This window comes from Rhineura floridana, chromosome 2, assembly GCF_030035675.1.
Source record: "Rhineura floridana isolate rRhiFlo1 chromosome 2, rRhiFlo1.hap2, whole genome shotgun sequence".
NCBI lineage: Eukaryota > Metazoa > Chordata > Lepidosauria > Squamata > Rhineuridae > Rhineura > Rhineura floridana.
The window spans coordinates 222985217-223003129 of record NC_084481.1 but is presented as its reverse complement, the minus strand read 5'-3'; the positions used below and the strand labels follow the sequence as shown (position 1 = coordinate 223003129).

The window sequence follows — 17913 nt, the reverse complement described above, 5'->3', positions numbered from 1 at the left end:
TGAGATCCCAAATTATCTGTAGTGATGGAGGAGACAGTCACAAGCGAAGAGTCTTGAGGAGAATTGATTTGTATTAGAGAAATAGGCGAAATTGAATTGATGTAATATCTCTGTAAATATAAACCTCTTTTTTCAAATTTTTCTCTTATTGAATATATCCGGTTGACATCTGCTGTAGAATGAAAGGTGGTTATCATGCGAAGGTAGTCAGAGTCCGAAGATATATTAAGCAATGACCTAATGTAATTTGTATTGTGTAAAGGTTGCATCAGTTGGGAAAACCACTTATCCAAGAACGCTATACTTGGATTTATAAGGTTACCTCCTGAATATTTGCGCTTATAAGACACTGCTAATTTGTTCCTTTGCAGAACTAGATTCCATGGTTGTGCTTGCGTATTAATAGAGAGTACTCTTGGGTATGTTCCTGGCATTTGGAGTGACGACTTCAGGGTGTTATCTGTGTTATCAGTTCTGTTCGGTGTGTCCGAGCTGATGTTATTGCTCTCTTGGGCAGTTATTTTCACAGTCTTATTTGAGTGACGTTTGTTAGAAAAAGTTGAACTTTTTGAGTCTATAAGTTTAAATAGTGACTTAAAGTTCATTTTGTTGTTAAATGAAGATTTGGTATTTGTAATGTTCTTAGTTTTCTTAGTCTTTCTATTATGGTTTAAAGTTCCATTTTTAGTGTGCTTTTTCTTTGCTGACTTCTTGTCTTTTTCCTTTATGTCTTTCTGTTCTGGTCCCTGTTGTTTCAAGTTGTTAGCAGGAGATATTAAAGACCTCAGTCCGTTTTGCTCCTGGGAAAGATGAGGACCTAATGCATTCGCTAAGGTCGTAAGTAGGTTGTTTGTTTCAACGAGAAAACCTTTGACAAGACGTAATTCTTCTGAGATGAGGGCATGCCAACCTAAAATGGCGTTCGTAGAAGCCGGGGGAGGGGGAGTAGATGATTGAATGTTTGCTTCAGGGCTCAATGTAGGCATGGATGTTAATTCGCTTTCAAGAGAGTCCAGAGTAATCATCTCTATTATTGAGCTCTCTGACCCCTCCTCTGAGACACATTTAAAACCAGCGTCATGAAGTTCGTCTGCTAAGGATTTGGCTGCTATCTCTGCTGCATATGCTTGCACTGAAAAGGTATTTCCTAACGTCCATTCATGTGGGACAGTTAAAGCAGGGTCGTTTTGTATAACTTTTTTAGTGGGAGCTGAAGTATAAGATAGATCTTTTTCACAGATGAAATAGTCCGTAATTCTTGTTTGAGCATTACTCTTCATTTTATCACCCTCCATTACACTCCCACCTCCGTTGGTATTTCCTTAATGAGTTGTCTAGCCAGGGCTTATCAGCCTTTTGAGACTGAGTACAAGCTAAGAAAAGCAGTCTAAAGTTTGTTTGATATATATACTGGTGTGGCAAAAGCTACTAAAAGGAACCAGCTATAGAAAAAAGGTAACAGATTGCTGTCAGTAAAATTAATTAGCGAGTTATGTTGAGAATAACGGAGCAGCAGAAAAACGCCTCTTACCGGAAGAAGTACCGGAAGCCCGTCCCCCTAGTCCTCTACCATGTCCCCCACAATCCACCTTTTTTCTAAACTTAAACCAGAACTGTCACTAGAAGCCAAAATGGTTTCCCTTCTGGCAACCAAGAGGTCTTCTGTATCTTTAAAAGTTGGGCAGGGGGAAGGGAGAATTCCACCTTGTGGTTTTTCTCATTACAGAGTTGCAAGAACACCTGCACTTGACTGACTCTCTTCTCCTAAAGATACAGGATCAGTCTCAGGCCAAGAACCTGGCAACCCTAGACAGGGCTTCTGTACCTTTAATAGTTGCATATAAGAGGGGATTTCTGCAGGCGTAGCTTGCAGTGTACCTGCTGAAATTCTCTCCTCTACGTAACTACTAAAGAGGCAGAAGACGTATCCCATTTGCCATGTTGGCCACTGTAAGCATACAAGTGACTGGAGCGAAACCTAAACCTCTCATTTAAATAATGATAGAGAATTCAAATATCATTAAATATGCTTTACCGCTAGGTTTGTCAGATCCGTTTATGCTGTTCCTTTTAAAAATGGTATTGAGAGCAGAGTTGCCGTTTCAGGTGTGGCTTTTTCTTACTCAGTGCTGAAGTGATGGGAGGAAACACGCAGGACAGAGTGCCTCCTTCTGTCCAGTTCACACTGGCATGCATGTTGCTTGATTCCTCAACAGCTGAATGCGAGAACCAGCTCCCCTGAGGCCTGGTCTGTGCATTATGCAGCAGGGAGAAGTGATTAGAGTGCTGAGGTGGTAAAATGGATTGTGCTGTACCACTTTTAGATTGCAAGTGGAAGATCACATTTCTGAGGGTGCCCATATGTTTTAAAATCCCTGCAAATGAAACACCAGCACAGTTGTCAAAGTGCTAAAATCTTTCACCTTGATCTGCTAATTCTATCTGTACAAGTAGTTAATTTTTTCTTTTAATGTGGAGAATTGAAGCTTGCAACCCCTCAACTCTAGTCTGAAGTAATAGAGTCCATGACAGTCCAGTCACTTCATTCTCCAGCAAGACAGGAGATTTGACTGCTGCTAAAAATTGTTGGTGGGGGATCCCACTTTTCATGCCCCTCTGCATTACAAAAAACAAACTGTGTACAGAGGAAAGTAGAATATTATTATTAGGGATAAATATTTTATCCCAGCCCTTTGCTAGTTCTGCTAGTACTTTATTGGCAGGGATTTTCTAGCACCCAGAAGAATTCCAAAATGTGACTCCCCCATGCCCTTGCACTCTAAAATGGGACAGCCCTTTCTACCACTTCAGAACTCTACCACCTCATTCTTCTGCATGTGGGTAGATCCAGGTCTGAAAAATTCTGGTGTTTGAGACTATGTGAATTGATACAGCATTCAATATTATTTATTATTTATTTATTAAATTTATATTCCACCCTTCTTCCCAGTAGGAGCCCAGGGCAGCAAACAAAAACACTAAAAACACTCTGAAAATATCTTTAAAACAGGCTTTAAAATATATTAAAACAAAACATCTTTTTTAAAAAAAGCTTTAAAAACATCTTAAAAAGCAGTTCCAGCACAGTCACAGACCTAATATGTGATGGATCATTCATGCTTATGTGCAAATTCTGGATAATAGTTTTTGTTAATAGCTGTTAGCCATGATAACATTAAATAGCTGGGGTTTTATCACTCTTAATACCACTTGCTTTGGGGAGGGCTGTTGCCTTTACACTGTGCTTATGGCCTTTCTATATCTTGGAGGTGGGGGACTTCTCTGGTCCTGCCGGCCACAATCTTTATCTCCCCCATACTGTGGGTCAGCTTTGACAGATGTGCAGGGCCACATACCTATCAAGTCATCTGATGCCATTACAGTGTCCGGTGACTGGTAGGTGGGCGCTCCTGCCCACCAGTCAAAGTTGACTTGTAGGTGGAGTAATGGGTCTGCTTCATCAGCACATTCTTCACAGGAAATGTGCTGACAAAGCAGCAGCCAGCAGGATTGAACGCTCCATGCACCAGCTGACAAGCAAAGGATTCAGTCCTGCTCCCTGCAAGGGTCTGCTTCACCAACACATTCTCTGCAGGGAATGCACTGACAAAGCAACACCCAGCAGGATTGAACCCCACCATCCTGCCCATCAGCTGAAGCCACTTAGTGTCACCAACTGATTGACAGGTGGTTGTGGTTTGGGGAAATGGCCTCACAGGCTAAATTGGACTTCCTTAAATGCTCAAGATTGGTCCATTGGCTGGAGGTTCCTCAGCTCCGCCATATCTAGCTAACTGCTGTGGGAAGCATGATTTTGGGCTAGTTGGACTTTTTTGAAGTTATCCAGCAGTGTTTTCTAAATTCTTACTTGACATTTAAGTGATGAACAGGCTGTTGGTCTTGGCCCAGCCACCCTGTTTATTGTCAACAGGGAATGCAAGTGAGCCAGTGCTCCTTTTGGTACACGCTTGCGCACGTGTGCGTGCACACACACACAGGAAAACAAACCACCCCGTTAAAAATATTTTTTGCACATGCAGAATTTGGAGAGATAGAGAGAGATGGCCAGTCATTGTGTGCTGTGAAGGACATAGTGTAAAACCTGGGGCTCAGTGGCATCTGTCTGTTTTGTATTGATTTCTTAGAGGGTTGGGGGAGGTGAAGGTGGTTTTTGTAATAAGGTCCTGTGAGAAAGGGGAAAATCTAAAGATTGTGTCTAAACCTTGCCTCCCATTAACCCCCCCACTGCTGCACCATCTAGTTGTTTTAATGGCTTTCAAAGCAAGTGAGTGGAAAATGGCTTCTCTGGAACCTTGAGAAGCTGAGCTTCTAAAACTGCCCTTGCTTTCAAGTAAAACATATCAATGGGAGAATTGCTCATTAAAAAGACTTCTGTGATAATAATTGAAAATAAGATATTTTAATAAGACATTATAGTTACAACTAGTCAAAGGTGAAAGTTCTCACCTCCTGTACTTTAGTACTTCTCTAATAATTTTGGGTGTTTCCCTGACCCCCCCCCCTTTTTTTTAAAAAGAAGAGGAAGTTGGGAAGGAATAATGATCTCTCCCTATCAGTTTCAGTCTTCACATGTTAGTGGAGAGACTGGCTGCATAATCTTCAGTTCCCTCACTCTCCATGCTGTAAGTAGTTAATTCTACACTTTGAGGAAGCTCTTAACTTTATGCTCCTCTTCCCTCACTAGAACTAGCACACAGGTGTATTGAGAATGGGTCTGAATCCCTCAGTTACATTTTTATTTACCCCACCCTTTAAGGAGCTCAGCTTGCCATGCAGGCTACCCTCCGCCTCGTTTATCCTCACAACAGCCGGATGATGTTGGTTAGACGGAGAGGTAGCGACTGGCCCAAGTTCCCTCAGGGATCTTCATGGCTAAATATAGTGGTATATTCGTCCAGGGTCTTGGGGTTCTTAGACCCCTTACTTTGTTGGGGGCAAGGTCCCTTTCTCTTCAGCATCCTACGAGCCAATTGGCATGGAAGAGGAGTGTGTTAGTCATTTAGAAGAGTCTCCTTATGTGTTTCCTTGTCCTTTCCTGCTGTTTGGAGCCAATCAGAGTGAAAGGAAGTGAGTCAGCCACTGAGAAGACTCTTCTCAGTAGCTAACACTCACCGCTTTCATGCTCGTTGGCTCTTATAAATGTCTGTTGTTGTGGGATAAGGCATTAACAAGGATCTCATTCTCAACCCTGGAGCAAAAATAAATACATACAAATCTTTTAAAAAAAATAAAAGGGAGGGGAAAGGGCATGGCTGTGACTAACATGAAGAGACCTTGCACTTCTGAATTTGCCGCTACACTACTGGCTAAATTGGAACTTGAACCCAGGCCTTTCCTGGTCTTAGTCTGACCTGCCAATCCAGATCTTGATGGATTGCAACTCCCGTCATCCCTGACTGCCAGCCGTGGTGACTGGAGTTGATAGAGTTGTAGTCCGAGTACATGTGGAGGGCATCACATTGGCTTTTCCTGTGCTAATACGTTTGCCTCATTGGCCTTCGAAGAGGTGTGCAGTTACTGCTGAACGTCAGAGCTCTCACTATGCAGATAGATGGCTCCTGCTCAAATGCTACTGTGGAAAATATAATCTGGCAGCTACTGCTGTCCACTGTCACGTTCCTCATTTTCTCAGGTTAGGCTTCAGATAAAGGGCCAATGAGATCAGCTCAGTAGGGCTGCTCTACTGGGGCTTTTGAAAAAGCTGGTATCTGGCTTTTCACCTACTACTTTGGAAACATGCTTAATCATCCCCTGCTTTAAAAAGAAAAGAAACACTACATAATAATCATCAGCTATCCCACCAGTTTGTTTCTGAGGGAAAGGCGAAATGGAGAGGGCCCTTTCCTCCATCAGCTCAAGTGGAACCAATTGCCATTTGGCTCCACCCTTCCCATAACTCTCCTGTCATTCCATTACGTACCTTCGTTACTAAGAGTATGGAACTTGTATTTGTTCATTTCCCTCTTCCCTTCCTATTCTTTTTTCTGTTTATGTTGTCCCTCTTAGCCATTTTTTAAAATTGTGAACTGCACTGAGTGCTTTGGTATATCAGTGTAGTAAATAATATTAAAATAAACACAACTGGATGACTATCAGTGTTGCATGATCTCTAAAACAGATTGCACCTAAGGCAGATGTCTCTGTTATGCCACTCCTTGCTCCCCTCTTTTATAGGTGAATGGTTCAACAAAGGTTGAACGCAGATACTTCAGTAGAGATCTGGCTCTTGCTGGAAGATTTTCTCAGGAACATAGGAAGCTGCTTAATACTGAGTCAGATCATTAGTCCACCTAGTTCACCTGACTGGTGGTGACTGTCCAGAATTCGAGGCAGAGGTATCTCCCAGCCCTACCTGGAGATGATGGGAATTGAACCTGGGATCTTCTGCATGCAAAGCAAGTTCTCTGTCACTGAGCTACAGCCCCTTCCCTTGAGCTACAGAAACAGAAACAGGGGACCCAAGCTCTGTGTGATCCATACCTGCAACCTTGTGCAATTGTTTTATGTGTGTACACACATCATCATCATCATGCAGCATGCATGAGGTACTAGATTGTGCCAAAAGTGTATAGGAGTAGGCTGGGGCTATAAAAAGTTCAAAACAAAACTAATTATTTGGGACATGGCCCATAGCTGACTGGTAGAACGTCTGCTTTTCTTGCAGAAGGTGTGCAATGTTTGTTTTCTTGCCTGAGAACAACATGGTATATATGTGCAACAAGAGCATGTTGGTAGCACTGTTGGAAGAAAAAGTGAGAGGCCTGGAGCAGCGGGTGGCCACACTTAAGAGTATAAGAGAAGATGAAGAATTCTTAGACAGAACACTGGAACAACAGCAGCAAAGAGAAGCAGAGGAGATAGAAGAACAACGGCATGTTGAAGCAGAAGAGGAGCATGTTGAGGAGAGGAACAATGAAGCAGACAAAACTCAAGGGGAAAGGGTGACAGGAGCAGAAGAGCTAGAAGACACCCTGCACGGATTGAACTATGGAATCGATTTCAGGCACTTGAAGATGAGACTGGAGGACAGCCTGCCAAGGAAGAATTACAGGAGACCCCATGTGACAGCGAGTGAGAGGCTGGAGCTCAGTCAAGTAAAGGCAATGAAACCATGCCCCACAACAAGAAGTGTAGCAGTAGTGGGAGACTCCCACCTGCGTGGGATTGAAACCCAAGTATGCAGAGAAAACCCATGAACTTTGCCGGTATGCGTCTCCCTGGAGGACAGATTAGAGATGTGACAAAAGGGTTGTCATTGCTCATAAAGCCCACTGACACGTACCCCTTTCTTCTCATCCATGTGGGAACGAATGATACTACAGAAAGTGGAGGAAGGAACTAGAGGATCAGCTATCCTTGACTTGATTCTAACCAACAGATATGGCTTAGTGGATGAAGTGGCAGTTACAGGAGCTCTGGCGGAAAGTGACCATGTTATATTTGAGTTCTTGATCCTAAAGGAAGCAAAAGTTGAGAGTAGCCATATGTGTACCCTGGACCTCAGGAAAGCCGATTTTAATAAACTCAGGACAATGATAAGTAAGGTTCCATGGCAAGCAACCCTAATGAGAAAAGAAGTCCAAAATGGGTGAGAGTTTCTAAAACAGGAAATTCTAAAGACATAATTGCAAACAATTCCAACAAGGAAAAAAGGGGGAAGACAGTAGAAGTCAATGTGGCTTCACAAAAAGCTTAGAGATGATCTGAAAACAAAAAAGGATACATACAAGAAATGGAAGAAAGGCCAGACCACAATAGAAGAGTACAGACAGGTAGCACAGAATTGCAGGGATGGCATCAGGAAGGCTAAAGCTGAGAATGAGCTGAAGTTAGTGAGAGATGCCAAAAGCAACAAAAAAGCTTTCTTTCAGGTACATCCTTAGTAAAAGACAGAGAAATGAAATGGTGGTAAAACTACTCAATGTGGATGACAAAATAATAACAGAAGACAAAGAAAAAGCAGAAGTGCTCAATTCCTACTTTGCCTCAGTCTTCTCCCAAAACAGGGTCTATGACCCTCTTGGGAAACATGAAGTTGAAGGGGCAGAATTGCAGCTTGAGATTGATAGACAAATGGTCAAGGAATACCTAATCACTTTGAACGAGTTCACATCTGCATGGCCTGATAAACTGCATCCTAGAGTATTTGAAGGAACTGGCTGAAGAACTCATGGGATCACTGTCTATTATCTTTGCAAAATTGTGGAGGATAGGTGAAGTGCCAGATGACTGGACGAGGCCTAATGTTGTCCCTATCTTCAAAAAGGGGGGAAAGGAGGAACCTAGGATTTACTGACCAGTCAGCCTGACATCAATCCCTGGGAAGATTCTGGAGCAGATTATAAAGTGGTCAGTCTGTAAGCACCTTGAAAACAATACAGTGATTAGCAGAGGCCAACATGGATCTATCAAGAACAAATCCTGCAGGCTTATCTTAACTCAGTTTTGATCGGGTAACCTCTTGGGTAGACTGTGGGAATGCTATAGACAAAATATATCTCGACTTCAGCAAAGCTTTTGATGAAGTGCCCATGATATTCTGATTAGCAAGCTAGCTAAATGTAGGCTGGATGGAACAACTATCAGGTGGATCCACAGTTGACTCCAGAATCGTACTCAAAGAGTGCCTATCAATGGTTCCTTCTCAAACTGGAGGGAGGTGACAAGCGGGTTGCCGCAGGGCTCAGTCCTGGGCCCAGTGCTCTTCAACATTTTCATTAATGACTTGAATGGCGGTGGAGGGAATGCTTATCAAATTTGTAGATGATACAAAGTTGGGAGGGATAGGACAGAAATAAAATTCAAAGTGATCTTGATAGGCTGGAGCATTGGGCTGAAAACAGAATGAAATTTAACAGGGATAAGTGAAAGGTTCTTGCACAGTTACAAGATGGGGGACACTTGGCTCAGCAATTCTACATGTGAGAATGATCTTGGATTTGTTGTTGATCACAAGCTGACTATGAGCGAACAGTGCAATATGGCTGCAGAAAAGGCAAATGCTAATAGAAATGTAGTTTCCAAATCTCATGAAGTACTAGTTCCCCTCTATTCAGCGCTGGTTAGGCCTGAGCTTGAGTATTACTCCCAGTTCTGGACATCACACTTTAAGATGGATGCAGACAAAGTGGAACAGGTTCAGCGGAGGGCAACAAGGATGATTAGGGGCCTGGAAACAAAACCTTATGAGGAGAGACTGAAAGAACTGGGCATGTTTTAGCCTTGGGAAGAGAAGACTGAGGGAAGATATGATAGCACTCTTCAAGTACTTGAAGGTTGTCACACAGAGGAGGGCCAGGATCTCTTCTCAGTCATCGCAGAGTGTAGGACACAGAATAATGGGCTCAAGTTACAGGAAGCCAGATTTCAACTGAACACCAGGAAAAACTTCCTAACTGTTAAAGCGGTACAACATTGGAACCAATGACCTAGGGAGGTGGTGGGCTCTCCCAACACTGGAGGCATTCAAGAGGCATCTGGACAGCAACCTGTTGGGTATGCTTTTATTGGATTCCTGCATTGAGCAGGGGGTTGGACTCGATGGCCTTACAGATCCTTTCCAACTCTACTATTCTATGACTCTAAGGTCCCTGGTTCAATCCACAGCATCTCAGGTAGGACCAGGAAACACCCTAGCCTGCAACCCTAGAGGGCTGCGGCCAGTCAGGGTTGACGTACTGAGCTAGATGGACCAATGGGTCTGACATGGTAGAAGGCAGCTTCCTCTTCTCTTGTACCCCAACCAGATGCCTTTGGGAAGACCACAAGCAGGACATGAGTGCAATAGTTTCTCTGTAAGTGGAAGGGCCATGCCGCAGTGATAGAGCATCTGCCTTGCACGCAGAAAGTTCTGGGTTCAATCCCCAGCATCTCCATGTGGGGCTGGGAGAGACTCCTTGCCTGAAACCCTGGAGAGTTGCTGGCAGTGTAGACAGTGTTGAGCCAGATAGACCAAATGGGTCTGACTCAGCATAAGGCAGCTTCCTATGTTCCTTATTTAAAAATGAGTCATAATACTAAGTGGTATAATGTCCACCTTCACCTCTTTCATATGTTTTTTTACTATGGAGCCTTGGGCTCCTACTGGGAGGAAGGGCGGGATATAAATCAAATAATTAAAAAAAAAATTACTAAAGCACCAAGATAAGTTGCTTTTTTCTTTTTAATTTTTTAAAAAAATTATTTAACATTGATAGAATACACATCAAGAACAAAAAGTAGTCAAAAATAGCAAAAACAATATCTTCCATTGTCAAGAAAATAAGGCATAAGAAGGTAATTGAGGAGAAAGGAAATAAGTAAACACTGAGAGTTAAAATGAATCCAAAAATCATATAAGGAAGATAAAAATCCAATAACCCCAGATCATAAGAAAAATGAAAAAACACAAACATGGTCTCTATAAATATGTCTATACAAAGTCTCGATTAGTAGGAAGCAGGTTTTGCTGAGGACGATCAGAAATGTAAGAAATATAGGTCCGCCATACAGCAGCAAAGTCCTGTAGTTGTGCATCTCCTCGTAACATCTTGAGTTTTTCTGAAAGGGCTGAGTTGCTCTTTTCTAGAATCCGTTTGTGTCAGTGCCAGTTGTCCCACATCTGTATCCCAGGTTATAACCTTAATTTAATTGCTGACCTAGTGGTATACTGAAAGTAGCAGGAAAAGTCATAACTTTAATCTCTGAACCTATCAGGTTTCCTAGTGCCGGCAACATATCCTTCCCCTTTTCAGGTTTCAGTTTCAACATACTACTGTATACTTGCTTGAGTTGGATTCCTGCAATGAGCAGAGAATTGGAGTCGATGGCCTTATAGACCCCATCCAACTCTACTCTTCTATGATTCTGTGAAAAGTGTAGGCTTTATAGATAGACTGTAATGACTTTGGATGACACAGCTTGCTTACAACACTGTGTTAGTCTGTACAGGTATTCTTCCAAGGAGCGTAGGGCAGCATGAGTGGGTTTTCTCTCTTCCATTTTATCCTCCCAGCAACTCTGTAAAGTAGGCTAAACTTGAGAGATAGTGAGTGGCCTAAAGTCACTGTTTACGTTTCCTGGCCGGGTGGGGATTTGAATCCAGGTCTCCCTGGGTCCAAGTGCAACACTTTCGCCGTTTCCACATGCTGGCTGAAATAACTTTTTTTAAAATTCAGTGGCATTGGTTGTATTGTCAGAAAGAACATCAAGGGCGTATAAATCTTAGGAGTAAAAAGTGTGTCAGTTTGTGCCTAAAAATCAGTGCTGTCTAAACAGTAAAGAGAAACTTTAATTCACACTTCATATATTTTAGCTTATCTATCCTGAGACCTGATGGATATGAAGTGAACATAGAGGCTTAGCCCGCAGTATCATATTAACAGCTGAATAAGTGAACATGTTCTCAGATATTTGTTTTTACCTCGTAACAGGTTAAAAAATCCCACACCTTTTGAACAGTAAAACTATACCTCCATAAGTGTCTGGATGCAGTTTCATTACAATCTCCCGCCAAAGTAATAACACTCACTTTGACGACTAAAATGGATGCGGTTTGTTTAAATTACAGTGTGTGTATTTGGGGTTGTGTGCCTTTCTAGATGATTATTGGATAGGGGGAGGTATTTATACTCTTCCCCTGGTTGGTTGGCTTAAATATCCTTTTAGTTCAGGATAGCCAACTACAACTGAGATACAAATCAGATTTCATTGTCAAGCTCCCTCGTATTGGGCCTGTCGTTGTGGGACCTCAGCACCTGCTGTGGTTGCTGAAGTTGTTTTTCCCCCCCAGACTGCATATTCTAGAAAAGGCTGCAACATTGTATGTATTGGACATCTTGATGCCTGAAGCAGAAAATACCAATAATGAAACCCTCCATGGTGGTAAAAGGTAAATACAATAGCAAAATAACAACAACAATAACAAATAATAATGGTAGCCCCAAATCTGCTTCCTAAGGTTGGGTACCTCACCTTACTTCACAATAGAGCCAGCAATGATACTTAATGAAGAGCCTAAACAATTCAGTGGAGGAGGAGAACTAGTCGCAAGGATGCAGTTTTTGACAGCAGCCTGATTTCATCCAGCCAGCCTGATATTGAATGGAAGCTTGGGATCACCCTCGTGCACCTCAAAGGTCCCATGGACACCAGGAACCACAACATCATAATCATCTCATCCAGTTATTCAGTATCCTCAGTCATTTGTTTACTGATCGCATTTACATCCCACCCTTCCTCCACGAAGCTCTGGGTGGTATTATATGGGGATTATCCCATATTGCCCTCATAAGAACCCTGTGAAGTGTTTTGTTTATTTATTTATTTATTCCCCACCTTTCTTTTTCATGATAAAAACCCAAAGCAGCTTACATATAGTTCCCAGGCGGTCTTCCATCCAGGCACTGACCAGACTTGACCCTGCAGGGTGCTGGCCTCATGTGCCTTCAGACCATAGCCTGGGACTGTTATTATTATAATCTGGGTAGATTGTTAGGTTGAATGGCAAGGTTATCCAGCAAGGTAGGTACAGATTTGAACTCAGATCCAAGTCAAGCACTGTATCTGGTGCACTAGACTTCTTCATAATTTGGGAAATGTCTCTTGCAAGGTTGGCAGTCTTTTCCTCCTACATTAGAATGTTCTGGAATGTCAGGCTTCTTGTAATGCTGCGTAGAAAGAAGCTCAGTTCAGTTTGTTACATAGAAATCTGTACAAGCCCAAACGTGCTGCCTCTGTCTTGCAATGTACAATTTATGTTGATAATTCCGATTTCACAATATCACATGGAGAATTGGCTCTGTGCTTCCTTTTAAAATCCCCTATAGCTTTAAGTGATGATTGGCACTGAACGTGAAAACTTGTGTGCTTTTTTTTCTTCCTCATTATTTTATTTACACAAAGGTCATACTCAAAGCGACACTGAAAACAATTCTTCCTGAGCAGCAGAGCTAATTAAAACAATGCAGAGGTGAAGGCATGCAAATGGAAATGCACAAATTGCGCCAAGTTCAGATTGACCTAGAGGTACGGAGCGTGTAGGGGCATTGCCATAGTCACTGGAGATGTTAGCTGTTGACTTTACATGACAGTAACTGGCATTAATAATGCAGTTGGCAAAACACCCCAAAACTCAAATTATGAAAACTCAGTTCATCTTTTCTTGCAAACCACATAGATGTGAAATCAATTTCCATTAAGGAGAAATGGAAAATGGATAAACAAAGTGGCATTTTCACCTAATGGGAGCAAGGAGTGCAGCAGATAAGAAGATGGCTCATGCTGAGAAGAATGATGGTTAAGCATCTTTCAGTTGTTCTTGTTCAGTAATGGAACTCTACACAGCAAACACGGTTTAGCTTAGAGAGGATGTCAGTCTTCACTATGAACATGAAGCTGCTTTGTACTGAGTCAGACCATTGATCTGGTCCAGGATGGGGAAACTGTGGCCCTCCAGATATTGTTGGACTCCAATTCCATCAGCTCCAGCTACAGTATAGCCAGTAGTCAGATTTTTCCCAGCCCTCCTACCTGAGATGTTTTTAACTGAAAATACCAGGGATTTAATCCCGAACCTCCAGTTTTGTTACTAAGCTAGAAGCCCTCTGCTTAAAAAAAAAAAAAAGGTTGGTCTCATGATAGTACATTACTATATCTGTGTTGGAATTGTTTTTTAATATGTTTTTACAGCTTTTTTTAAAAAAAGATTTTAAAAAAATTTTTTTTAAATGTTTTTAAAGATTTTTAATGTGTTTTAAAGATGTTTTGTTTTAATATATTTCAGTGGTTTCCAACCTTTATGAGTATGGGACCCCCTTTGTAAGCTCAAAAATTTTTGTGACCCCCCCCCCCATGCGAATTGTAATTTTAGTCTCCATTAATTGAAAAAATGGTGTGTGGCAAAATCATATCTTCACATATCCCTTTCCATTAAAAGCTCCCTGCAGACAGGGAGGTGTTACTTCCTTTTCTTAATGCAAAGGTCCAATCAAGTTGGTATCCTGCTCCTCCACACACACACAGTCTGAAGATATACAGTCCTGTCTCCTAACACCAGTGGGTTACAGTGTTGGACTAAGAACCAGTTTCAAATCCCCACCCAGCCATGAAGCCCACTGGGTGACCTTGGACCAAACACAGTCTCTCAGCCTGACCTATCTACAGGGTTGGTGTAATGATAAAATAGAAAGGGGGGGGCATGTGCACCACCTTGAGCAACTTGGAGGAAAGGTGGGATATAAATATAATAATAATTAAATAAATAAATACATTTCTATGCAATACCAGGATCCCAGCCTCAGCCAACCTGCTAAGCTTTTTTCTTTTTCTTTTTAAGAATAATCAAGAAGCAGCAACGTGTTCATGCTGGGGATACTAAACTGTGCACTGCAGACAACAAGGTGCACAGATTGAGGAGGGGGGTTAGTGCTTTTAGGCCTTGGGATGATAATCAGAACTGATGACTTGGTTAGTGTGCACTTGGCGAATGAAAGCTGAACAGAAGACAGGTCAGAAGACACACATGCACAAGCACACCTGCCCCTCCTGCAAGCATCTGCAGGCGTGCATGCATTCAGGAACGTAGGAGGGGGGAAGCCCTCAGCTGCTGCAGCGTCTTGGAGAGAGAAATTGGGGGGGGTGGAGTGTAGGTGGAAGAAAGGAGGGATGCTGGCACACACACTTAGCCTCAGAAATGGAGGGTGAACAAGTCCTACACTTCCTCACTGCTCCTTGGTTTCTTCTGGGCTGAAGGCAAGATCTGGGCAGCCTCACAAATAAGAATAATTTTTAAAAGGAGGTGGCAGTGAATCAGGAGCCAACAAAGGCAGGCAGGCTGGCTGCCAGGAAGGAAGGGGGAAAGTAGCTTTTCCTTGCAACCTTGCCTTTTGCTTCACGAAAAGCCCTCTCTCTTGTTCTGAGTAAGGGTGTCGTCAGCAGTGGCAGTGCAAGGAGTAAGCAGTTGGCAATTGTAATCCCCTCTTCTTTCTGGTAGCTCCACCCTCAGCCTCCTTCGGTGTTTGCCACGTGTTTTATAGGCAGACGCCTTTCCTTGGCATGCCTGAAAGACACTCTGCCACTTCAGCAAAAGTCCTCCCCTCTTGTTTGGAGCAAGGCAAAAGTGTCATCTGCAGCGGCAGTGGGGAGCAGACAGCATCCAGAGGGAAGACTTTTTTAAAAAAAAAAATCATGTCTTTACTGTTCACAGCCCTCGCAGATTGCTTTGCAGCCCCTCTGGGGGTCAGGACCCCCAGGTTGGGAACCACTGATATATTTCAAAGTCTGTTTTTATGATGTTTTAGAGTGTTTTTAGTGCTTTTGTTTCCCGCTCTGGGCTCCTACTGGGAGGAAGGGCAGGATATAAATCTAATAAATAAATAATGTTACAGACTGTTTTCTTCTAACTATGAAGAATGGCATAGAAGGAGCACCTTCACCTCTATAAATTTCCTTTTTTTAAAAAAAATCTAATGGCAAGGTCCTGCTCTGTTTGTGTTTGTGGGGGGGATTATTCTTACGCAGTTTTTTGGAGCAGGGTCTTCTCAGTTGTGGTACCCAAGTTATGGCACTCCCTAGGTAGGCCCACCTGTCTAACTTTGTTCAGTGATAAGAGGCAGGTGAAAACATGCTTAGTTAAAAAGCCCTTTGGGGATGGGTCACTAGTGAAAAGATTCTGCTGGAGGCTTTCGTTGTTCTAGCTATTTTCTTGGACAACATATATGCAAAACCAGTGGCATGGATCCACTTGGTTACCGCATGTGTAAATATACAAATGCACAAACTGGTTGCAGTAAAGAAATACACAAGCCTATTCTTTACCAACCATTAAGAGTGACGGTCACCAACTTGGATGGCTTTAAAAGAGGATTAGACAATAAGGAGGATAAGGCTATCAGTGGCTGCTAGCCATGATAGCTATGTTCTGCCTCCATAGACCGAGGCAGTACGCTTCTGAATACCAGTTGCTCAGATTCTACTTGCGGGCTTCCTATGGGCCACGAGAACAGGATGCTGGACTTGATGGGCCATTGGTCTGATCCAGCAGGCTGTTATGTTCTTAGCAGTCAAGGAATTTCTAATAAGGGGCTACATTTTGTGTGGAGCATGAGCCAAGAACATTGATGATGGCTACTGACTTGCTCCTACATAAACCAAAGCACAAGCAAAAGTATCTTAACCCTCTCCTCCCCAGTGTGAATAGCAACAAGTGCTTTAGCTGATACCCCCCCAAATTACTATATAATTTGATCATGTTTCTAAGTAAGAGGCAGAGGCCCTTTGAATGTAATTGAGATGCATAGTAAGAGTGGAGGTGGTTGCAGTTGTGGGATTTTGCTAGGGGCCCAGCAAGAACCCCTTAAGCCCAGAGTGAGTTCCCAGTTGCCCATCTCTTCATTATACTATGCAAATACAGGTTTGTCGAACAGAGGAAAGTAAATCAGTGCCATAAGCTTGCTTATTTCTTGATAAAATCACTATAAGCACGTTGGATTTAGTGTGCTGTAAAGTACACAGAGTCATATAACCATTGGTAACTGTTTACCTGCTATTAATAATTAGCAGCCTTCATAGAGGACTGTTAGCAAGGAGCCAGGCATTTGGCACAATAGAAGCTCAGCTGCATATAGCTGAGTTCAAATTACATTACACAAGGACAATAGCAGCAAATGGTACTCATTTGAGTTTCTGTCACTGCAAACAATGGGATGTTGGACAGTTTCATTTGTTTATTGCCTTATTTATTTGGACAGGTGCAAGCTGGCCATGTAAAATTGGATCTGATTCATAGATATCTATAATATACCTTTACAAGCATTATTGGACCAATGCATAGGGATGAACAAAATCATGCATATGCTAACAGTCTCTAAATCTTTTTATGACTTTATTACTGTAGATCAAGAGCCCACAAATGTGGGCCAGGAACAGCGATGTGAGTTTTCTGGAAATTTTTGAATTGGAAAATGTTGTGCATATTTGCAAATCACCCTATGCACATTAGGTTAATTTGTATAAGATAATTTACATTGGAAAACTGGAGTTTGTATTAGACAATTTTCTGATACCCTAGAGCAGCCTTTCCCAACCAGTGTGCCTCCAGATGTTGTTGAACCACAATTCCCATCTTTCCTGACCATTGGCAATGCTGGCTGAGGCTGATGGGAGTTGTGGTCCAACAACATCTGGAGGCACACTGGTTGGGAAAGGCTGCCCTAGAGAGAGTGATCTAATTTAGCATGTTTCTTTACTTGTATTTAGTAAAGAAAGCTAAACATTTTGAAACTGCCAAGCGTGCCTAATATTGTATCTTCACTTGGCATCCGTTCATGGTTACTAGCAAAGTTATAGTATGGAAATTTTTCCAGTATTTTTATGTGGAAAAATGTATGTGTCATAACTTTGCTAGTTTGGGGAAATTTTCCACCCCACATCACTGATTGAGCAAAAGCTAGAATTAGATAACCTGACAGAACAGTGACAAAGGAGTAGCAAGGAAAGATGCCAAGAGGGTAAAAATCTAGAAGATACTTCTAGGCCTACTTTTAATCTTGTGTACTACTACCAGAACGCCAACACAGTAGAGCAGTCTTTCCCAACCAGTGTGCCTCCAGATGTTGTTGGACCACAACTCCCATCAGCCTCAGCCAGCATTGCCAATGGTCAGGAAGATGGGAGTTGTGGTCCAACAACATCTGGAGGCACACTGGTTGGGAAAGGCTGCAGTAGAGACAGGTGTGAGAGCCAATTCAGGTGGCCCCTACCCAAGCACCTTGGAAATGCAGAGCACTGCTCTTAAGGACTCTGGCCAAAGCACCATTTGTATGAGCTGGAGCCTCCACATGGGAGCTGTACACACAACCAGTGCAATTTAGGAAATTGTGATGGCATTAAAAAGTAAACACCACCATATACATG

At 42.5% G+C, this 17913-nt stretch overlaps 1 protein-coding gene across 5 annotated transcripts in view; it reads left to right on the top strand.

The window, feature by feature from the left end:
- The window catches only part of NUDT14 (nudix hydrolase 14), a 96868-nt gene that overhangs the window by 25024 nt on the left and 53931 nt on the right, over window positions 1-17913 (top strand). Inside the window, exon 1 of one of the 5 annotated variants that reach the window (XM_061612344.1) lies at window positions 983-1140. The exons of 2 other annotated variants lie outside the window; for them this stretch is intronic. In XM_061612344.1, the coding sequence (XP_061468328.1) occupies window positions 1124-1140 (17 nt within the window). In that variant the 5' untranslated portion in view covers window positions 983-1123. Of the gene's footprint in view, window positions 1-982; window positions 1141-12963; window positions 13027-17913 lie in introns of those variants that run through there. 2 more of the 5 variants (XM_061612343.1, XM_061612342.1) reach the window with 2 other exon arrangements.